Genomic DNA, 21,277 nt, shown 5'->3' with positions numbered 1-21,277 from the left:
AAACTGTGTTGATTTTTTGTAACATTCTTGTTAGCTAACACTTTACTGTTTCATTTATTTGTATTCTACCGTAACCTGAGAAATTAACAGTGAACTTGGAATGAACTACAAACCAAATAGAAAACTTGGAAGATGCTAGCAAAATATATTCACAATGCATTATTGTCATGGTTCAAGACTTTAAAGAAGTGTAAAATGTTACGATGTAAAGCTCATTTCATTTATTTAAGTTTTTTAAATGACCCGCGGTGTTGGGATACTTTAGTACTTTAATTTCTCCAGTTTCAAGTTTCCCGCAGTTTTCCATTTCAAAACTAAGTTATCTATGGTCTTGATTGTAGCTGTATTTTTATCTGTGGCATTTACATTATTTGCGTGATGGTGTACGGTTTGACTTTTTGTTTGACGTAAATTAATCGTGGTGTAGTAAATATGGCTGACGAACTCAATGTTGACAGTCTTATTCACAGACTTTTAGAAGGTATTTTTTCAGTATTTACTAATTAGTTTGATCTTATATATTTATTTCACTCTTAAATTTAATATAACAACAATTTTTGTAATGTTTCTTGTTTTCTAGTTGCGTAATTATCACACAGTGCATAGGAATAGAAACGTCAAACTCATAAATAAATCGATTATCTTAAATTCTTATCAGAAATTAGTTTTATAAATAATACCTTAAACATAATAGAAACATTTATTTACATATAATAAATAGATCACACACTAAAATAATTCGATGTTTATAATGCGAAGAAACAAGTTACTTCAGTATTAATCACGCCAGGTTTCATGGCATCTAACAACTTCATGTGCTTATTGTTACGCTTTGTTCGCATTATACCTTACTTTACTTCTTAATTTCACTTTATCATGCTGCTTTTTATGGGTTACGACAGTATACACACTGCAACAGGAAACAGCAAGGCGAAAAGGGAAATTGAAAGACATCTTTTCGGGAGAATGTATGGTTAAACCCTAAATATTTTTCAAAGTATTGAGCTAGATTCGTTCAAGTTTATTTAATGCCCCATTGCCCTAATAATTTGCTCCATAAACATTTCAACCTTGTAATTTGACAACCTTAGAAAATGACAAATGTTCATAAACCTTAACATTTATGAATTTCGTTGATATAAGTGAAATTAATGAGAAAATGCTTCATAGAGTTGTTGCAAATTGTAACTGCTGCATAGAATTATAGCTTCTTAACATATCATAATATCAAGGTCAAATAATACTTTAAAAAATTATGGGTCTTTTGAAATTTTTTTGAGTTCTTTCTTTTTGAGTTTACCATGGAACAGTTTAGACATACCAAAATTCCCAAACTCAGAAAGTTTAAGAAATAAGAGAGTATTCACCGAAGTACTTGCTATATCACTATCCATTTTTTATTTTTATTTTTGGCATGTATAGATCATGCAGTTTATAGTAACTTCAGGAATGCCTGTGCTGTACCATTTTGTAACAATTTCCGCTGTTTCACCTTTCAAATTGTGTTCCTAAGACAACATGTTATGTAATTTTTTTACATTACTGCACCTTTTATTGCTTAATGAAAAAGTATGATAGAACTAAGAAGACAGCTTTATCACTCTAATTACTATTCATAAGAATCATTTCATATTATCAAGCCATGTGATGAATTACATTTCTTTACTGGTAAAAAAATTTCAGCTCTGAAGAACTATGTATATAGTGGGCTTAAGACTTTTCATTGCATGAATTGTTCCTTGTTATTGGCTTTTCATTTCATTTTTTAGTACAGCTGTGTTTTTGGAATCACTAACAAGATACTAAAATACTTAGTTTAATATACACAAATTATTGCTCCAGTTCGAGGATGCAGGCCAGGGAAGACTGTGCAGATGTCGGAATCGGAGGTGCGCGGTCTCTGCACCAAGTCGAGGGAGATATTTCTTCAGCAACCAATATTACTGGAGCTGGAGGCACCATTGAAAATTTGTGGTAATTATAATTTATTAACTTTATTGCAAACTTTTATATAAAGGAACTTCATAAACTGAAATCTCTGCCATTTCATGTAATGTTGTAATAGGGCAATGGTTTCCAACTGTGGTCTACAGAAGCTAAAACATGGTCCATGAAAGATTTTAAATCCCAGTTATAGGGTTATTAATCAAGAGTTATTACTAAATAAAATTTATATATTATATTTGAGTTTATGATCTCAACATGATGTATGAAGTTCTCAAACATGAAGTTGTTCACAGTACAAATGTCGAACATGATAATCAAGATAATTAATAATGTAAATATTGCTGCCCAAGTTGTGATATCTCATAAGCTGAGTTTGGCAAACAAAATCCTTTACATTAGTTATTTATTCATTGAAATATTATTGTATGCAATGTGAGACATCCTTAAGGTGTGTTTAATGTAAAGGAATTTTAATTTTTAGTTCTGTCTATTAATGCGTCACGTCTAAATGCTGAAGGTCATCTGCGCGTTACGCAGTGTCCTTTCCTTGCACCCAATTACGACCCTATATAAAATGTTATGTTCTGCACAGTGACTCATACAAAATTCCAAGCTGCTAAGATATTTGAAAACGTTTCATAAGTATTTTTGGCGCATTTCTAGCACAAATCTTCTAATCCACATTTATATATCAATGCATTACTTGTCATTCTCAATATTTTTACTACATTTGCAGGTGATATTCATGGACAGTACACAGATTTGCTGCGTCTCTTCGAATATGGCGGATTTCCACCGGAAGCCAATTATTTATTTTTAGGCGATTACGTTGATCGTGGGAAACAATCACTTGAGACCATATGCCTTCTGCTTGCATACAAAATAAAATATCCAGAAAACTTCTTTCTGCTGCGAGGCAATCATGAATGTGCGAGTATAAACCGTATTTATGGTTAGTATATTCTACCTTGTTATACTGATCTTAAAAAATGATAAGAGTAATTCTTGTTATAAATTACTTCTATGACTCAGTAAAACATGCCAGTTTCTATGTCCAATTGAAACAGAAATTCCGTAGTTAATAATGTTAACAATTAAAATTCAATTCCAGTTGGTTATCAATTCTTTTTGCTGTTGTACTCATTTATTTACTGATAAAGAGTGTTAAAACAGGTAGCTAATGTAATATACCATTTGTGACACTACTTTTCAATTCACCATTGATAATAATTATTGATAAAGATTTGCTATAGAAAATGTATGAAAACTGTTTTATGACAGGTTTCTATGATGAATGCAAACGCCGTTACAACATAAAGCTGTGGAAGACATTCACGGATTGCTTCAACTGTCTGCCGATAGCAGCCATCATTGATGAGAAGATATTCTGCTGCCATGGCGGCCTCTCGCCCGATCTTCAGGGCATGGAGCAGATCAGACGGATAATGAGACCTACAGATGTCCCTGATACAGGTTCATTTTTTTTATAAGAAAGTTGTACTTAATTGTGTTGCAAGTTCCTTCCATTCTATAATTAAAATATGTGACCTTATTTCTCTATAGTTTAAGCCAATTGTGAATATCATTTCTTTTATTGCTTTTTGGTTTAAAAACTATGAAAGAATGAATATTATCGTCGACTTCATCACCACATTAAATAAAATTAAGTAGCTAACTAGCTGCTAGTGTGTCACTCCAAAATAATAATAATAAAATGTGTTCTTCGAGATTATGCTCTACATCTGTGCTAAATTTTATTGAGATAGTGTTATCCATTCCGGAGATACTTAGTAACAAACACCCAACCAAACTTTAACATACTTTATTTACATTAAGTATGAAGTGTGATTATGTGTATATCCAATAGTGTACTGGACGATAGTTGTAGGGAATAATCTCTTAGCAGAACTGTAATCTGGATATAATATGAATGTGTTGAATACATTTATTCAATTATAGGATTTACTAGGGATTCAATATAAGTGCTGATGAGTTAATGAAATACACTAGAAGTATCAGTATATAAGTATATTACATAACTGTAAATAAGCAATAAATTATATTTTTTCAATTTATTGCATCATTCTTAGTCTTATGTTATGATGTCATGGTGATGAAATATTTTTTTAAATTGAAATAGCGTGGTTATGAATAATGTCTTTGTTTAAGGTTATGATGTAATTTTTTACAAATTATAAGAGTGGTGCTAATATTTGAACAATAAGAAAATCTTTAAAATTAGAGTAATTTATTCATTTACATGATATAAGTCAGATTCTTTGTTCCAAAATTATTCTATTGTGAATAGAAATATTGAACATAGAAGTAAATAATTTTTAAATGCATTATATCACCCAATATGAAGATTGATTTTATACCATAGCATAATTTTACTTTTATTTGTACTTTAATAGGGAATATTGATTTTATTTTTCCGTTATAAATAACTTAGTAGCCAATGTGTCTTCCAAACTATGTTCAATATGTGTGACGAATTTCATATAGATCTGTGAAGCCATTCTTAAGATAGTTAGAAAGAAACTTTCATCTATATAAATTTTCGCCGTTATAATAGTAAAAAGATTGAAATTCCATTGGGTTATTGTATTTTAAATGATAGTGTGTAATTGCAGGTCTGCTGTGCGACCTGCTGTGGTCGGACCCCGACAAGGACGTGCAGGGCTGGGGCGAGAACGACCGCGGCGTGTCCTTCACCTTCGGCCCCGACGTCGTCAGCAAGTTCCTCAACAGACATGATTTGGATTTGATCTGCAGAGCTCATCAGGTACACTTATTACTATTACTTACTTATTTATTTAAAAAACCAACAGCGTACACATATAAAAACATTTTACATCTAGTATTGTGTGATAATAAATCCAATGACAGGTTTTTATTTAATCTTAACAGTAAAAGTATAATATAATGCAATAATAAAGAGAGAAAGATAGAAAAGAAAATTGATTTATAATAGACTTAGTTAAACTCTTTTTATACTCGTTTTCAATTTTTGTTACAAAAATGCCTTATTTCTTTTCTACACTATAATATTATAAAGAGGAAATGTGTTTTTGTATGTATTGAAATAACTCAAAACTACTGAGCTGATTTCAAAAATTATTTAACTGTTAAAAAGCTATGTTCTTAATGAATAACATAAGCTAAACCTTTTTTATAATTATATCAATTTTACGTGGGCGAAGTCGCGAGCAACAGCTAGTTTGTGTTTCCGGTCAGAGTAAAGAACAGTATTTAATATGTTTGTTATACAGGTGGTGGAGGACGGCTACGAGTTCTTCGCGAAGCGCCAGCTGGTGACGCTGTTCTCTGCGCCCAACTACTGCGGCGAGTTCGACAACGCCGGCGGCATGATGTCCGTTGACGAGACTCTCATGTGCTCTTTCCAGGTAAAACATACTATTTTATGGATAAATTTAATTAAAATAGTAGTAGTTGATTTTATATAATCATAATGAAATAGCTGTTGAATTAAAAAGAAGTATCCTTAATATTCCTGTGAGCGTCAGCTACTATCAAGGCAGTCAGGCAGGCAGTATTAATTTTTTACGTGAATTTCATCATGTCTTAATAAGTTAGTAGTAACATATTTGAACGGCGTGCAGATATTGAAGCCGTCTGAGAAGAAGGCGAAGTACCAGTACAACGGCATCAACAGCGGGCGGCCGGCCACGCCGCAGCGCTCGCCGCCCAAGAAGAAATAACTCACGTTTGGCATCCAGTGTGCTGTGCAGTGACAATGATACATACGTTTCATTATCTATTTTATTATATGTTTAACGTAGTCCACAAGGCCGGATAAAACATCATTACAAACAAATTATTTATCAATTTGCTTGTGCCTTCTTATTTTTATTTTGTAATGTAGCGAGTGATATTTACAGATTTAGTTAACAGTGTGATGTTTTATTCGGCGATGGTTTCAGACTACAGCTTTTTCGATCCCCGAATGTTAGCTTCCATCGGATGCGAGTTGAGTTGACACTATTGATGTTTTAGACAAATTGTTATGTTGTTGAACTTAGGATAGTTCCGAAGGTTGCATTGGACATGAAGCCACATTAAATATATTATGTTTAAGTTGTAGTGGAATCAAAGCGCTCCGCTTTGTCTATCATTGTGTAACTAAAGTGCCTACGACTGTAAAGTATATAGGACTCGTAAGTAACGATGATTGGTTCGATTAAAAATTTTAGTTCAATAAAATTAAGAATTGCCTTCCTTTCGAAAATTTAGTCATATGTTTTGTTTAGTGTTAATTTTATTTATTTCAAAAAGGAACTTGTTTTGGAGCTGGCCTAAGTAAAGCCTTCATCGGAGATAGCTGGACCTTATTAGGATTTCATTGCAGCTCTTATTATTCAGCGGGTGTGCCGATGCTCCCAGTGAAATTAATGTTAATTTGCACTCAGTATTAATTTGAATATGAAATAAGTAGATTGGATAAATTGGCAAGTAGCCGGCCCACTGAGGCTACCTTCATGTAGTAGGTCTCCGAGTGTCAGCGGATGCAAGGTTAGAAGTGTAGTCCTCGCAACAATAGTGCAATTGCTGTCTTACGATTATATTTAAATTATATGCAGTTTTGCATTGTACAATTTTAATTATTAGCTATAGCTAATTTTAATATATTACTTATAATATATTAAAATATCAATATTCAATAAATATTGCTAATTAAAATAAGAAGTTTATTTTTGTTTTTCTTTTTTCATTTAGATTTGCATTTATGGAGATATTTCTACTTGTTTTTGCATACAAATTATAACATTACTAATAAAATCTTGAGAATACTTTTCATTATTTCGAAATCACAGTTTGCTATTTTTAATTTTGCTTTTTAAATGTATGAATTCAAAGTTTATTCTCGTTTTTGTCTACTTGTAAGCTATTAACTAGTAACTTGTGCTGAAATTAGATTTATGTGATTTCACTTTATTATTACACTTAAAGTTATTATTCTCTATTTTCATCTACACTTATAAATGAATAGTTTCAAACATTATTGAGTTTAATATACTTAGAATATAAATTTTTTGTTGTAATTTTCTCAGGTGTGTACAATTTTCTGAAATATAAATTTTACTCAATATTTGTTGATGTCATTTATTTATAGATCCTTCATAAATTCTTCTGTAGACCAACTGCCGTCATCCACATTACTTCTTACAGGAACTATTAAATTTACAAGATTCTTGTGGTTTTCAACTTTTTCCCTGCATTTGTCAACAAGCTCATCATTTTTATTTTGATATTTGCTAATGTCCATTTCCATGGCTCTTAAATACCCTCTTTTGGCTGTAATCACTCTTTTTAACCTGTGTATTCTTGCCTCATATTCCTTAGCTAAAGACTCGAGCCATGTTTTTTGTTGTTTCAAGTTAACCATCTCTGCAGCCTTTAACTGATTGACAATGTTATTACTTTTTGGTCTCCTAAAAAGAAGAAAAAGAAATCAAATAAGGCTGGCTACATTACTATTGCACCACTTAGTTACAAAATGAGCAGTGTTTTGTTTGTAGAACAAGCAGTTTTCATATTTTTTATTATGGGACCTGTAATTATTAGGGTAAAAATTGAGTGATGGCTGAATAGAAATAAAGTTATAAATTATACTCTTTAAAATATCAAAATTGCTTAACTTTGGAAGGTTTATCTTGTTTTCTAAACAATATTATTTAAAACTGCCTATATAACAGATGTTTGATATAGTTTGTATGGGTTCGCCACATGAAACAATAAAGGTGCACACAGATGCATCTGCAGTCAGCAACGCTGGTGCCTAGACTTGACTCATTGACACCGAATTAGACTAGGCACAGGCGGCGAGATGGGCATCATGCTGGTAAGTACCACTATATCCACCACATTGGTTAACAATATGATGCCCTAATCTGTAAACTAGGTATAATCATTAGTACATACCATGCTTCTTTATCTGGATTTAATATAGCAAACTTTTCCTTTTGTAGCTCTAAAATTTGTAATTTCTTTGTCATATTCTCAAACTGCCACATGGTACTCAACTCTTGGATCATTTCATCAAATATTCCTTGTTTTAAATAGTTAAACATTGGTACCCATTTTACTCGTTTCAGTTTTGCTTTTGGCACTGTTTGGAGAAAGTCTTCGTCCCTTAAATAACAAAAAAATATATAGCACTAAAGTATACTACGCATGTAGAATATTAAATAAATGAAATATTCGTACTTCACCAAGTTCGATATATTACTGAATTCCTTAAGAATTGTGAAGTTATCAAACGTAACTTCTGAATTATTCATAGTAGGTTCATTCACTTGATCTTCTACCTGTTCACCCATTTTAGTCCACAGAGAAAATTGTAAACAAATATGTATTAGAAACAAATACGAAAATTATATTCTATTTGTTGGAAGTACAAAAGCATAACAAACGCAACACACAATTTAAAACTTAACGTCACCTACTGTCAGTTTTGATTTCTGATCTGCATTATTGCCAGTTACGCATTAAGATTACGCTATTTAATCTAATAATTTTTAACATCTGTTTTTGTATAGCTCCTTTTGTTTTACTCTTTCTAAAGAGAATAATTGTTATAGAAATCAACTTATAATTTTATCACTGCCCGTAATTTTCGTTCCTTCATTGTCAACTGTTTTATGGTAGTGACATCACTCAAATTTATACATAATTATTCCTTAATAAGTATTTTATTTAAAAATAACATTGTCTCTTAGTTACTTTTGTTATTGCATATTTGACAATGGAATAAATCTTTTTTCGATTTTACTTTTTTTATTGGAAAATGTTCTAATGATAGCAACATTATGTTTTATTGTCAATGTCAACTACCAAAGTATATATAAATAACTAAATGACAAAGAAAAAGTAAAAATTACGTATTTTACTTCACATGCCAACCGACTTAAAACTTGAAAATCTTACCATAAACTAATACATAGGTCTCTTTTCCGCCACAACGTCGGCTGGCGTCGCCCATAAATATAGATTTTGTATTTATTAAACAAGTTAGAATTTCTTAGATGTAACTCGTCAATTTTAGGGCAAAGGAAAACATCGTGATGTAACCTGTAGATATCTGCGAAGAAATTCGAAGATGTACTGACCCGCACTAGGCCAGCGTGGTCGAATAAACTCTATTCCTCTAACTTAGGGTAGGTTCAGAGCCCCTCATGGGGACGTATAGTGAGCTGATGATGATGAGGTAAGAACTTAGAAGCATCACCTAGTTTGCACGTGTGCTGATTCATTTCTAGGTCATCATTTAATAGTTGTACTCTGGTTAAAGCAACGTAGCCTAATTTTCAAATTAAAAAAAAACCTTCATTTATTTAACCTTTGATTGGTTTAAAAAAGTTACTGAGCACTTCATAGTTTAGTAGTCGTTAATCTTATTCGTAATTTGAAACTTTACGTAAATAAAACACATTCCCTTATGTGGTTTTAATTTTTTTTATTTAATTTATTTGTTGTATACATAAAAATGTTTATAAGTAATAAAACAATTAATTTAATAACAAAGTTGTTTGTGGCAGTGACTATGTCACACAGTCTTTGCGATATTCACCGAAGCGGATCCCGGACATCTTCATATCGATTAAATTCGTCGAAGCTTATCTGTGGTTTTATATTTTACATAGTCAAAGAGCATTTTATTGAAGATAATAATACGTAACTTATATACCGTGTGCGATGTCGATCCTTTAGAAAGCAGCGGCTGTAAAGAAGATTGCATCACTTTGAAATATAACCTTATTATACACATTGGCATACAAATTTATTTTACTTATACTTTATATTATTGGTTAGTTTTGTAATGGTTTAGATTAATTTAAAAATCACCAGAGCCGTATACAATTAAAAAAAAGTATACAGATTATACAGTCAAACAGAAATACGCCAAAAAGTCTATTAAACTGTGGGTAAGTGAGAAAAAGGTGCGGAAGGGCAAGACCTGCATTCAATATGCCAGTACTCGACACGTGGAAAAAGCATTCTTTTTTCAAGATATTCAGTGTACGAGATGAACCATAGATTTAACAAAAAAGTTAGATTAGAAAAAATGCAAAAATATACCGAGAATCGTTAACTAATCAACCATATTTGTGTTGCAATTTTTTTAACAAATATTTTGGCGCTCAATCATAATATCAATATTAAAAATTATTCTAGTATGTCTTCGTTATACTTTTTCTGAAAAAATAAATCTATGGCTTCAATAAACTGAGGAATCTACAAGTACAATGGAACAAATGGATCTAAAAACATCTTGCGGAGCATGATATATTAAATAAGAAATCTAAACGAAATGTGCTGTTATGAAATGAATACAGTTAAATAATTTGTTATGTCACCACAAATAACATCTGTTCTTGAAGGACAACTTTTCATCGGGAACATTCAATTCTTAGCCAATCTGTATAGGTAATATTATGTACGAACAAACTACGATATCCGACGCATACCTACTGCCGATAAGATGTTGCTATTTTATAGACTACGTATGAAAGGCATAGTCTCACTTATATCACCAACTGTGAATGCATCTGCCACCATTAAATCTGTCATGACCAGAGATATGAAATTAGAAAATTATTAAACTCCCACAATAAACTGTTAGATGTTGTATAGCTGTTGATAGTTAAATTTCGTCCATTAATCGCAGGCCAATTTGTACAGCTTGAACAACAAAAGCTGTGACTGTATTTACAGCGACCTACTAACCTAAGGGCCTGATCGGATGCTTGTCCCAGAGAAAGGTGCGTTTGACGGGCGACAGGTAGGAGTCGCGGATGTATGAGGGGCTGCGGTCCCATCTGGCGAGCGGCTTCAGCAACGGCCAGTCGTACCAGAAGGGGTCTCGAGTTATCGCCGAGATCGGCAGCGAGGGGCTCGGGTTGAAAATGTCAGCCCAGGGGCGCCGCAGGCCACCGGCGTTGTACAACGGAGCACCTACACCCCACAACAATTAATGGCGGACACACACACCTCTGCCTCTGTACCTCGTCAGTGTCCTCTGCTCAGTGTTAACCGTAAAGCGTTCTGTGCAATACAAACTCTCACACGTGATGGATGAAACGTTACTTGATGTTTTAGATTTTATTATGTTTGACTATTTCCAATTACACGGTAACAAGGAATTTAGCGTTAAATGAGACTGGAACAATCTTCATTTCCTTCTACCTACATAGATACGTATTATGTAGTTGCATTTAGATTTTATTTAAGTAACGTTTCAGCATTTTTTAACATTCTAAAAGATGTAAGTGTAAGTGGTGAATCTATATATAAAAATATGTTTTTAGAATAATATGAAGTCATACATACATATTGTGATCATTCGACGATGTATTTTCTATTAGATAAGTTATTCATTATTTAATAATATATTACTGAACTTGTTAACCTAAGATATGTGTTTATTAAGATTTAATTCTGAATGCGTTAGACATGCAGATGAGGCAGTGTGTTTGTACAAAGAACACGTAACACTCATTGGAAAAATATATTATTTTGTGAATAAAAAGTCGTAATTTTTTATCCACCACAAATTGACATCTACTAGAAGATATGTAACACGAACTTGCACTAACTACTAGGCTTTTAGTATCAATTTGAACGCTGTACCGGTAAACACTTTTCAAACTGGACTCCGATCGGATAGATTTCTAATATATCCAAACGAATTCGCGGAAGAACCTTAGAAGGGTAATTATTTACGTAGAGGGTTGACGAAGATACAGGGTGCGGGGTCTGTGGCCCTTACCATCGGCATCGTAAGCGACTTCCCAATCACGAGGCGGGCTTATCCTGGGCTTGACGGGCGTCGGGGACTTGCCTCGGAGACCACGGTCAAAGTCTGCCCACTTTTCGGCTTCAGCGAAAAACGGATCCTTTTTGAAGGTGTCCGATATCCTCGACGGCCACGCTCCTTCACGGCAAGTCTTACAATCAATACTACGCTCATACACGAGGACTGAACACAGGGTCGCGGTACTAGGTAACTGAACCTTCGTTACAGAGTGTAGTGTTCATGAACGTACTGCATACATTCGATGTCAACCTTGCGTATATTTACAATGCAGGTCATGCACATCCTGACACATGAGATGGTAGTTCTTGTGATAAATGCTGTGACTTTTCTGGTGAATATATCGTAAAATGAATCATTAAATCGTAAATTTGCAACCCTTAAAGTAATGAGAGGTACTACACTACTAAATCAAAACACATGTCGGTCTTTTATATTTTAATATAAAAAAATATGGATCGTGTTAGTTTATGCAATTTTTAGTTTGTATTTATAAAAAAATTGGGAATTGCGAATTCGTTTTAAAGGTATATAACAAATATAACAATAACTTTTAAACGAATTCTAAACATAAACAAATACGGTAAAGAAGTAAATAGTAAAAATCGGCCAAATCAAAAGAAAAAAAACAATTTCGATTTTCGTAAATCATACATATTACAACAGTAAAATAACCATTTGGATGAAATGAACATACGACACAATATAATTAATTCTAATATTGATAAATAGTATACTTTCGTATAAACTGATATTAATTTTGACAAAATAATCAAATGACTTAGAGAAAGTCTAATTCACAACAAGTGGATTCAAATGTAATTGAAACAATTAGTGAATTAGATCCTCTTTTGTACAATATTCTGAATCCACGTGATCTGCTGCGTTCGATATGTTCCTAATAGACGGTAAACATGTCCGCTAAACATTTATAAAATACTAGGAAACAAGAAACACAACATATAACATGGACCAGCTGAATGCCGCCATTCGTACTTTACTTACATGAAAATATCAACCTCAGACACAAAAGTTGACTATAAATTTTCTTTATCAAATAAAGAACGAATTTCGGAACTTAACCTAACTTAAACTATGATGATCGTGCATATAGTTTAATAAAATTTACCTTTTCCCCAGTGAGGTTTATTGTCGGGTTCATATTCGATGCCTTTTAGGCTCTTGGGTGAGAGTGGGTCGATGATGGGAGCGGTTAGGTCGGTGATGGGGTATGCCCGGTCCTTCAGATACAGTCCGTAGCGAGATGGGTAGAGGCGGTCGATGGCGGCCATCCTGTCAAGATGGTCCTGCCACGCCTTGTGAGCGTCGAAGGGGTCCACGCCACGACGGATACGCCTCGGCACGTGGTATACTGTTAAACGAAAACCATTTCAAAATCCAATGTTACGTCCAATATTTAAAACAACTTCTGAATGTTTAGGAAAAAAATTAACACTATTCGAAAAACTCATCCGTTAAAGAGGACTTTAAAAACGACAAATCATAAATAATTCAAATCAAGAAAAAGATAGACCTGTAAAAGAACACTGTGACAAAACAAAAATAAATCAAGTAAAATTTTCCACATACCATTCGGGTTTAAAAATAAATTTCAATGTCGCAAGTGTTATTAGTTGTTAGGAATAGCAAGCTTTGTTAAAACTAATGATCTATTTGAATATATACATACATATATAAGATTTTATAGAACTCACCTCTATCTCATTCCAGGGGCGTTTCATAAATGATTTAACCATAAGATAATAGTTATTATAAAGGGGGGTTTTCATGAAAGAAAAAAAGTGTCACCTGACAAGCGCTGGAAGATTATCCTGATGTAAAATGGCTTTTACAAGTGTAGATGTTAAGTGTAAGAGATGATTTCCACTGAGTGCATGCGGTAAAATAAATGATAAGACGTAAAAAGCAAACATTTTCAAACATCACAAGAACATTACAATGTATATTATGACATCGATGACTACAATACATAAATATAGCGACAAAATACATACAGGGAACATCTTTACATCTCGTATTGGCTTATGTCATGATCTAATTATGAGTTTATGAAACTATACATAATGAAAACTGCACATATATTTTACAAGTAATTTTTAAAACAGATTTTGTTTAGTCCTATAAAACTTTATTGAATCAATGTTTGTGGTTCTGTGAATTTATAATGTAACCGTAGGCCTGCATTACACGGGCGCTTTTATAACGCAAATAAAACAAATTATTTCCATGTATATTTTCGTAGTGTAGCGCTTTTCACCGTGCTATGTTGCATTTGAGTACAACAAGAGTGATTTTAAAACGTTCCAATGAACGAAAGCGTTAAAAAACCGCCCGTGCCAATTGTCAAACCTCCATTCGAAACATAATGTTCTATGTGTAATGCTATCCCTGTTTTTGTCAAAGAGAGTAAAAGGGACGACAATAAGTGTTTCGAAAGTGTAAATTCACAGTAATGTTTGTCGATTCGTCATTTGTTTTCAAGATTAATCTCCGAGCCTTTGACAGGTTTCACGGCATTTCTATTTGCGTAAGCTTTATTAATTAAAAATGCAATACAATATAGCGATTTTGTTACAATAATAATATATTTCCTTACAACATTATTAATATTGTAATATTTATATATTCACAAAAGATGAAGATCATCATTAAGTGATGTAAGAAAGCGTATTCTAAAGCGTGTTGTCAGTTTTTTAAACTGCCCCGGACACTTTTGATGCTGAAACAATTAAATTAAAATGCCAATATTCACCTAATTGTTTATAAAATCTAAAACTAAGTGTTTAATGTATAGTTTCTTATAACTTAACAAATTCTACAAATTAAAGTCTAGTTTAATTTTCCATGTCTATTTACTACATACATACTTAATATTTAAATAGTTTCTTAGTTATGAAGCTTTATAATATTACAGCTTTTAAATAAGTTTAGTTCGCATGTTCGGTGTTTTTTAATCGCACATCCGGCATGTCAATGTCATAAATGTCTTTAAATCAATTTTACAAATATTCAAATTATGTTAAATATTTTTAAAATTCTACGATTATGATATTTACAAAATAAAAATGTAATAAAGAATGAATATATTGTGTAATTTTTAACAATCAATGTTAGTTTCTATTCACATTTTAAAGACAATTTTGACATTGAAACTACGATTTGCTGTTAAGATTTTGCGTTCTGCGTTAGTGTGGCGAGTTTTACTTGTAACATTGTGGATACTAACTTGGCCTGTACCGGTCGAGTGAGCTGGGGTAGTTGTGGGCGTAGATGGGGCGCGGCGAGTACCCGTATACCTCGCGGTGCACGGGCAGGTAGCGGTAGCCGGGCACAGTGATCCTCTCCGCGGCGGCGATGGGGTCGTCGTAGATAGACTTAGAGTAAGGATAGGTGGATAGGAGCTCGGGGAAAACACTGCGACGGGACGGCCTGTACCTCTCTTCCGCTCTGATGTCTTCTGATCCTGTGAAGTTATATGTTGAATTTAGGTACCTCTTTATTTAGTTATTCCATTTAGTTTTTTGTTACATTCAACTAAAGTAGTCTCAACAGATCAATAGATACTTATCGGTGTAATTTAAATGTAAATTATTATAAATGTAATTTTACTTTCGATTTACCTTTTAGAGACCGTACGAAGGATTGCCAAAATCTGGCTTTCTTCGACGGCGTCTCATTTCTGCCGATCATTTCTAAATGGCTTTTAAACATTGTGACGGCTTATGTCGTGCTCGTGCTCTGCAAAAGAAATACAATAGATATAGAAAACTTATATCAAATATAGTGTTGGGCAATGGTCGGTAAAGTTAGGATATCGATATAGTGATCGTTGGCCTTGATGTTAGAGCTTTATCTTTAAATATTCGCTCAGGTGACATAATTGAGCACAATACCCCGTTCGTTTTTCTTAAATAGAGCGATGACGTGTGCAGTTAGTGCCGGGGCCGCAAATAGCCGTCTCGATGGCTGGCCGCGGCGTCGAATGGCGGCTGAGTTGGCCGTACGCCAATAACACTGATGCCGAAGAGAAACTCGAAAACGGCCGTTTTTACGAATGCTTGATCACTCGTCTATTTTCGAGTTCGTCGCGACCTTGCCGCACATTTTAACGGATAAGTCAGCGTACCGATACAATTTGTTATTATGTAAGCGGATACGTGGCTGAGCTTACAAGAATGAAATAAGCTGGGTTAAAAAACAATCTACAATTAAATTGAGATAAAATTAAGATTTTGTATTAAATCCTATTAATTTATTTCTTTTAGTTATACTTATCAGCATATACTCTTTACCAGACTGGAAATAAGATGAATAAACTTTAGCACTTCATAATACCATAAGAAAAAACAGAGGGTACGTTTGTTTTAATTACTTAAAACAATTTTCTGATAAATGATTGTGCCAAAAAGAGCCTTATGCATCACTTAACAATTACTAGTATTTATAAATTTACAAACTAATTTATAAATCTAATGATATTTAAAAAAGATTTTATGACATTAAAGGGTAAAGTAATGACATCTGATATTTCCACTACAATAATCAATGAATAGTCTTTAAAGTAATGCTAGTAATTTAAATAATTAATGGAATTCATAAAATTCAAAACATGAGATAGAAGGTCTAACAATTCAGTACAAATGTTATCTATATTAAGTCAACTAATGTTTATCAATATTTCGACCTGTTACATTTAAAATTTCGGTCAAGATTGAAGGCCAAAGTCAAAATATTTTTATCGCTTTTATGGTTCATTGTGATTGTCACGTATAATTGTATTTGTTCATACCGTCAACAATAAATAGTTAACTATTAAACAGTACGAGATAGAGAAACAGTTACAAAAATATAAAGGCGCGTCGATTTGGCGGGATTGCAAATTTGGCGCGCGATGGATGCGCCTAAAATAGAAGCGCACGGGGTCGTATCGGATTCACGGCATTCCACTATCTTACGTGTGACGCCGCCAGGTGGCGTGTTGCTATAAAATGTTTTATCGATATTTAAAACTTATCGATAGAATGACACATCTCTTTGCAAAAAATAATAGATCCTAAAATCCATGGAAAGATTATTATTCTACGAATACAAAAGTAACTATGTAATGATTTCCCTGGCTTTTTAAATACACAACAATAAACGATACCTTTAGTTTTTCAATATATTTTTTTTTTCAAGAACAACGGTATTTTTAAATTGTAGAACAAAACATTATTCACAATTTTTAAACAAGTTATTTGGAATTACAAAATATCTGCGATGTAAAATAATTACTTCTGGAATATACAACTTTGTTTTTCTACAGAAAAGTTGTTTAGTTTTTTACATACCAAAAAGTGTAGCCGAAAATGGTAAACGCTTTATCACTGAAGAAAATATTGAAGCCGAAGTTTAGTTTAGGAGATCCTTTTGTAAGCGAGATGGATGTATTGCGCAATAGCATTACGGTAACACTCGCGCAACGGGGGTTTATCACTCGCGGGGAACAATGGCGGCTCACGGGGGGCTTACCGTTTAAAATAATGGTCGTTACGTTTAGCGGTGTGTAGTCGTTGACGAGCCGACGTCGAGTGTCGGACCGGGGCGGGCGCGCACTGCGGCCGGCCGCGCGCTGCCGGCGTAGCACGCCCCCGCCCTTTCGTCGCCCGACCCCGCCCGCCCAAAACATTTTCTTACAAATTATATTCAACCATATCCAAACGGATATAATTACCGGATATCCTTAATTATAATCACGTTTGTTATCTGACGGTACGAATTGCTAACTGTTAAGTATCGTGGCATTTATCTCGCTGCTATCCATACGCCTACATTTTAATGAATTACCAGTAATCTTAACGGTTCTGGCTCTTTTTGTTAGTCATGATGACCGTGGTATTTGGAATTTAACTCAATTAAAACAACTTCAATTTCGTTATCCTTATCTCAAAGAGAAAACAAATATTTTAATTTTTTTTCTCATATTCCAAGTACGTTACATACCTTAATCGGTGTATTTAATTTATTACGTTAACGAAAATTTCTTGCGAATCAAACTAACGGATACAGATCGAAATAGTTCTTACGTAGGTGTGAGTGATTAAAATCGCCCACATACATTTATCAAGCAGTATTTTGGAGCTGAAATATTTCCAGCGCACCTGGATCTCGACTTATGAACAAAACGATGACTCAAACGTTCATTTTATTCAACCGTGAGATAAAACAAGTGTAATCAGAAAAATACAGTCGTTTTGTTTACATTTTTTATGACATTCAAATTAATGTAAAATAATTATAAAACACTTTCTAATATCGCTTTTTCTCGATATTTGCATCATCATAAGTTAAAATTGAGCGTTAGTAATAGCCATTAATATTAAATTACCTTGAATTGTACAATGGATGTCAGAAAATATGTAATAAACTTGTATTGTCACCCTCACTTCCAGTGTACTAAAAATGCATGGGTATTTCGAAAAAATCAATGGATACAGTTGTTGTATTGACTTTTATAATAAACTTCCATGTTGATACAATGTCATATAAGTGCATTTCTAACGAGTAAAGTGGCAAAATCTCAATCGCAGATAGTTGTTTTGCATATCATTAAATTTATTGTTCAGTATAGTGAGCACAGTATAGTTTAAAGTCAAAGTATTTGCCGTAGTGTCAGCGGTAGATTAAATTAGAAGTGGTTCTGTAACGACACCTAACCTTAAACGAGGGACCCCTTGAGTTATGTCGACTACGTGTTTATGAAATCGCATAAGGTGAGTAAATTGTCTTATAATCGCAAGTGAGAACTGAATTTTATCTACTCGTGAACAAAGTGGAGGTTCAAAAATGCTTATTTGTTTTAATGGTCGAATACTAAAGTGGTTTAATATCGAGTGCATAAGATATGCTGCCTTAGGGTTTTTTTTCAATAACTAAGTTGTACAAAAAAACGTTTCTTACATTTGAGAAATGCAAATTTAATTTTATGTTGACAAATGTAGCCATGGAGATTAACAGTTGTTTAAAATGGTCATAGTTACGTTAAATAGTTTTCCAGAGAGTTAAAAAACGTAAAAACAGTAAAGTGTACTGTCCAATTACTTACATAATTTAATTATTACTTGACATCAATCATTTTAATAATTATTTGACAGAATCTTTAACTTAATAAAAAATTATAAATTACATCAATGAAGTGTTACGTCAGAAAAAGCGACCACAAATGTTCGCTACGAACATTTGCTACGCCGTAGCTTGATCTACCGTAGCACAAGAGGTCTTTGTGAAATAAGGCGCGTTTTTAAATTGATTATCTGTAAATGTATTGAAATTTTTATAAATGTCAGCTAAAAAAGTGAATAATGTCGATAAGTTATCTTGTACATTGACTTAAGTAACGCGATTGTGTTTTTTTTGCTATTGACTGTGATTTAAGAATTAAAAAAAATCATCTGAGTTTATGTAGTATTGGGCTATATCGTCTAACATTTGAATCTTTTTTACAGTTCAGTTTTTTTATAAAACTGACTAAAAATCTCCATCCAAATCACTGACAGATGTAACACAGTTTATGAAAAGAACGAAATTAATTAACAAAATGTTTTCTTTGTAAAATATTAAGGAAATCTGTAATTTTGTTAAAGTAAAATACATTGAACGTCTTGACGGACGCAAAAATTCTTTGTAAAATGTCTGGTTTTATAAATAACTGGCGCGTAATCAACAAGTACAGGAATAGTTTCACGGCTCTCGTTTTCACTTAACGACGCCTAATAACATTCTTACGTCAATAAAATATTGATGATTTTGTTATTTTGTTCACATCCAGAAGTTTACGTAATGAATTAAAAAACAACGAAAAGGGTTGTTTAGGATATTACCAACAGTCGTTTATTAGTTGACAGCCCTAGAACAAAAACCCATTTAGTCTCTAACATGTATCGCTTCGCGATGATTTATAAGTCTTGTGTTAAATAAATCCAATGTTACTCCCTGGTATTGTATCCCCCTAATTGTATAATATTTTTTGAATAAGTCCAGTAGTTTTTGAGTTTATGAGTAACATAAAAATGCATAAAGTTTAGACGTACTTATGTACAAAATCATAGATCCAAATGTGACACACTACTATGCTTAATAAATAGTAAATTGCTTATACCGAATTGAGTGTGAATACATGTTTATTGTGAACACATATTAAGTATGTATGTGTGATAAATAGTTGTAAATTATGCTACGATAATGTTTAATTATGTTTGTAATTTTTTTACAACATTATTATAAATAACTACAACATAGATGTACAGATATAAAAACGACTACTAAATTTCTTGTACTACATATTAAAGATTTATGAAAATGTAACCTGTATCATGTATAGTACAATTTATGACGATAACATGTAGTTTATTATGCAATAAAACTACATTTACAAAATAGTTTCAAATACAACAAAGAAGTATTAAACCGTAGCTTTATTAATTACTAGCTGTTGCTCGCGACTTCGCCCGTGTGAAATTTAAACAATAATAAAAAAAATCTTTCCTCATTATAACAATTCATAAATAAGAAATGAAATCTATTGTAGTGATGGAAAATCTAGTTAAATGATTGCAAATCAAAATGTAAACGAATAAATAATCGATTAAAATATCAAATAAGTCTAATTCATTGTATTGTAATAAAATTGCAGTAATCAAACTTATAAAATGTAAATAAACAACATTTATTAAATAGAAAATACTGAAAAACTCTATAATCAACCGAAATGTATCAAATTTAAGAAATCTCAATCCATATACTTACGGTGTTTGTATATTTCTTTGTCAGTTTTATTAAATAAATATGAAATGTATAAAATACTAGTAACACTGCACTCAGTCCGCACGTATCTCTACACTGGGCCAGACTTGCTCACTTCGTTTCGTCCGACCGACACGCACTTGACCGATTTTTCTTTTTAGGTTATGCGTAATGCTACCACTTCTTATTTTCTCAGGACGTTATGAATTTATTTGTATGATTATAAATGTATTATGATATAATAAATTATGGTGGCAATTTGAATCAAATTAAAATTATTTTAGATGTATAAAAATGTGTCAGTATAAAAAGATTAAACCGTAAAGTAAATTGAAAATTAATAGCCTAATTTTTTAGAGTTTCTAATATACGTTTTTTTTTATATTAATGATTTGGAATTTAGTTGGTTACTATCCTTTCATGTGAACATAGCCTTAACTTGTTCGATTTGGTAGAATGAGCTTTCATTCGATTCATATTTTCGTCGGAATATAAAAATCTATAGTCTAAATTAATTGTGAATTTTGATCGTTTTTATTATTCATTGCTATTAAATACATTAGGACCAAAATTATTGTCACACCTTTATTACAAATCGCTGCATGATTGATCCACTCCGCCCTGACCGCGTCCGAACACGGACCATTGGCGATTTTCCAACACGAGTTGTGCTCGTACTCCAGTGGGCGCTTG

General features: G+C 32.7%; 3 protein-coding genes across 8 annotated transcripts; 1 reads left to right on the top strand and 2 right to left on the bottom strand.

The window, feature by feature from the left end:
- Positions 1-368: 368 nt before the first annotated feature.
- Positions 369-7,053, top strand: LOC106104410 (serine/threonine-protein phosphatase PP1-beta catalytic subunit). The gene is made up of 7 exons (XM_013284459.1): positions 369-481; positions 1,843-1,974; positions 2,684-2,899; positions 3,229-3,420; positions 4,581-4,732; positions 5,220-5,354; positions 5,571-7,053. The coding sequence occupies exons 1-7, from the start codon at positions 433-435 to the stop codon at positions 5,667-5,669; spliced, it is 975 nt and encodes a 324-aa protein (XP_013139913.1). The 5' UTR covers positions 369-432; the 3' UTR covers positions 5,670-7,053.
- A 2-nt stretch (positions 7,054-7,055) lies between these two features.
- Positions 7,056-8,412, bottom strand: LOC106104411. Its single transcript, XM_013284460.1, has 3 exons — positions 8,176-8,412; positions 7,891-8,100; positions 7,056-7,400 (listed from the first exon to the last, which is right to left on the bottom strand). The coding sequence occupies exons 1-3, from the start codon at positions 8,286-8,288 to the stop codon at positions 7,076-7,078; spliced, it is 648 nt and encodes a 215-aa protein (XP_013139914.1). The 5' UTR covers positions 8,289-8,412; the 3' UTR covers positions 7,056-7,075.
- Positions 8,413-9,407: 995 nt separating this feature from the next.
- Positions 9,408-20,690, bottom strand: LOC106104429. Of its 6 annotated transcripts, none has more exons than XM_013284485.1 (7): positions 20,588-20,690; positions 15,424-15,541; positions 15,030-15,266; positions 12,912-13,154; positions 11,738-11,902; positions 10,696-10,923; positions 9,418-9,688 (listed from the first exon to the last, which is right to left on the bottom strand). In XM_013284485.1, the coding sequence occupies exons 2-7, from the start codon at positions 15,512-15,514 to the stop codon at positions 9,675-9,677; spliced, it is 978 nt and encodes a 325-aa protein (XP_013139939.1). In that variant the 5' UTR covers positions 15,515-15,541; positions 20,588-20,690; the 3' UTR covers positions 9,418-9,674. The 6 variants fall into 6 exon arrangements, with proteins under 6 accessions (XP_013139943.1, XP_013139942.1, XP_013139939.1 ...); XM_013284483.1 differs by lacking the exon at positions 20,588-20,690 and adding an exon at positions 17,315-17,423; XM_013284487.1 differs by lacking the exon at positions 20,588-20,690 and adding an exon at positions 17,134-17,242.
- Between the last annotated feature and the right edge of the window lie 587 nt (positions 20,691-21,277).

Source organism: Papilio polytes, unplaced genomic scaffold (genome assembly GCF_000836215.1).
Source record: "Papilio polytes unplaced genomic scaffold, Ppol_1.0 DF823688.1, whole genome shotgun sequence".
NCBI lineage: Eukaryota > Metazoa > Arthropoda > Insecta > Lepidoptera > Papilionidae > Papilio > Papilio polytes.
The sequence above is the reverse complement of the archived record's forward strand: the minus strand, read 5'-3'. Positions and strand labels throughout refer to the sequence as shown.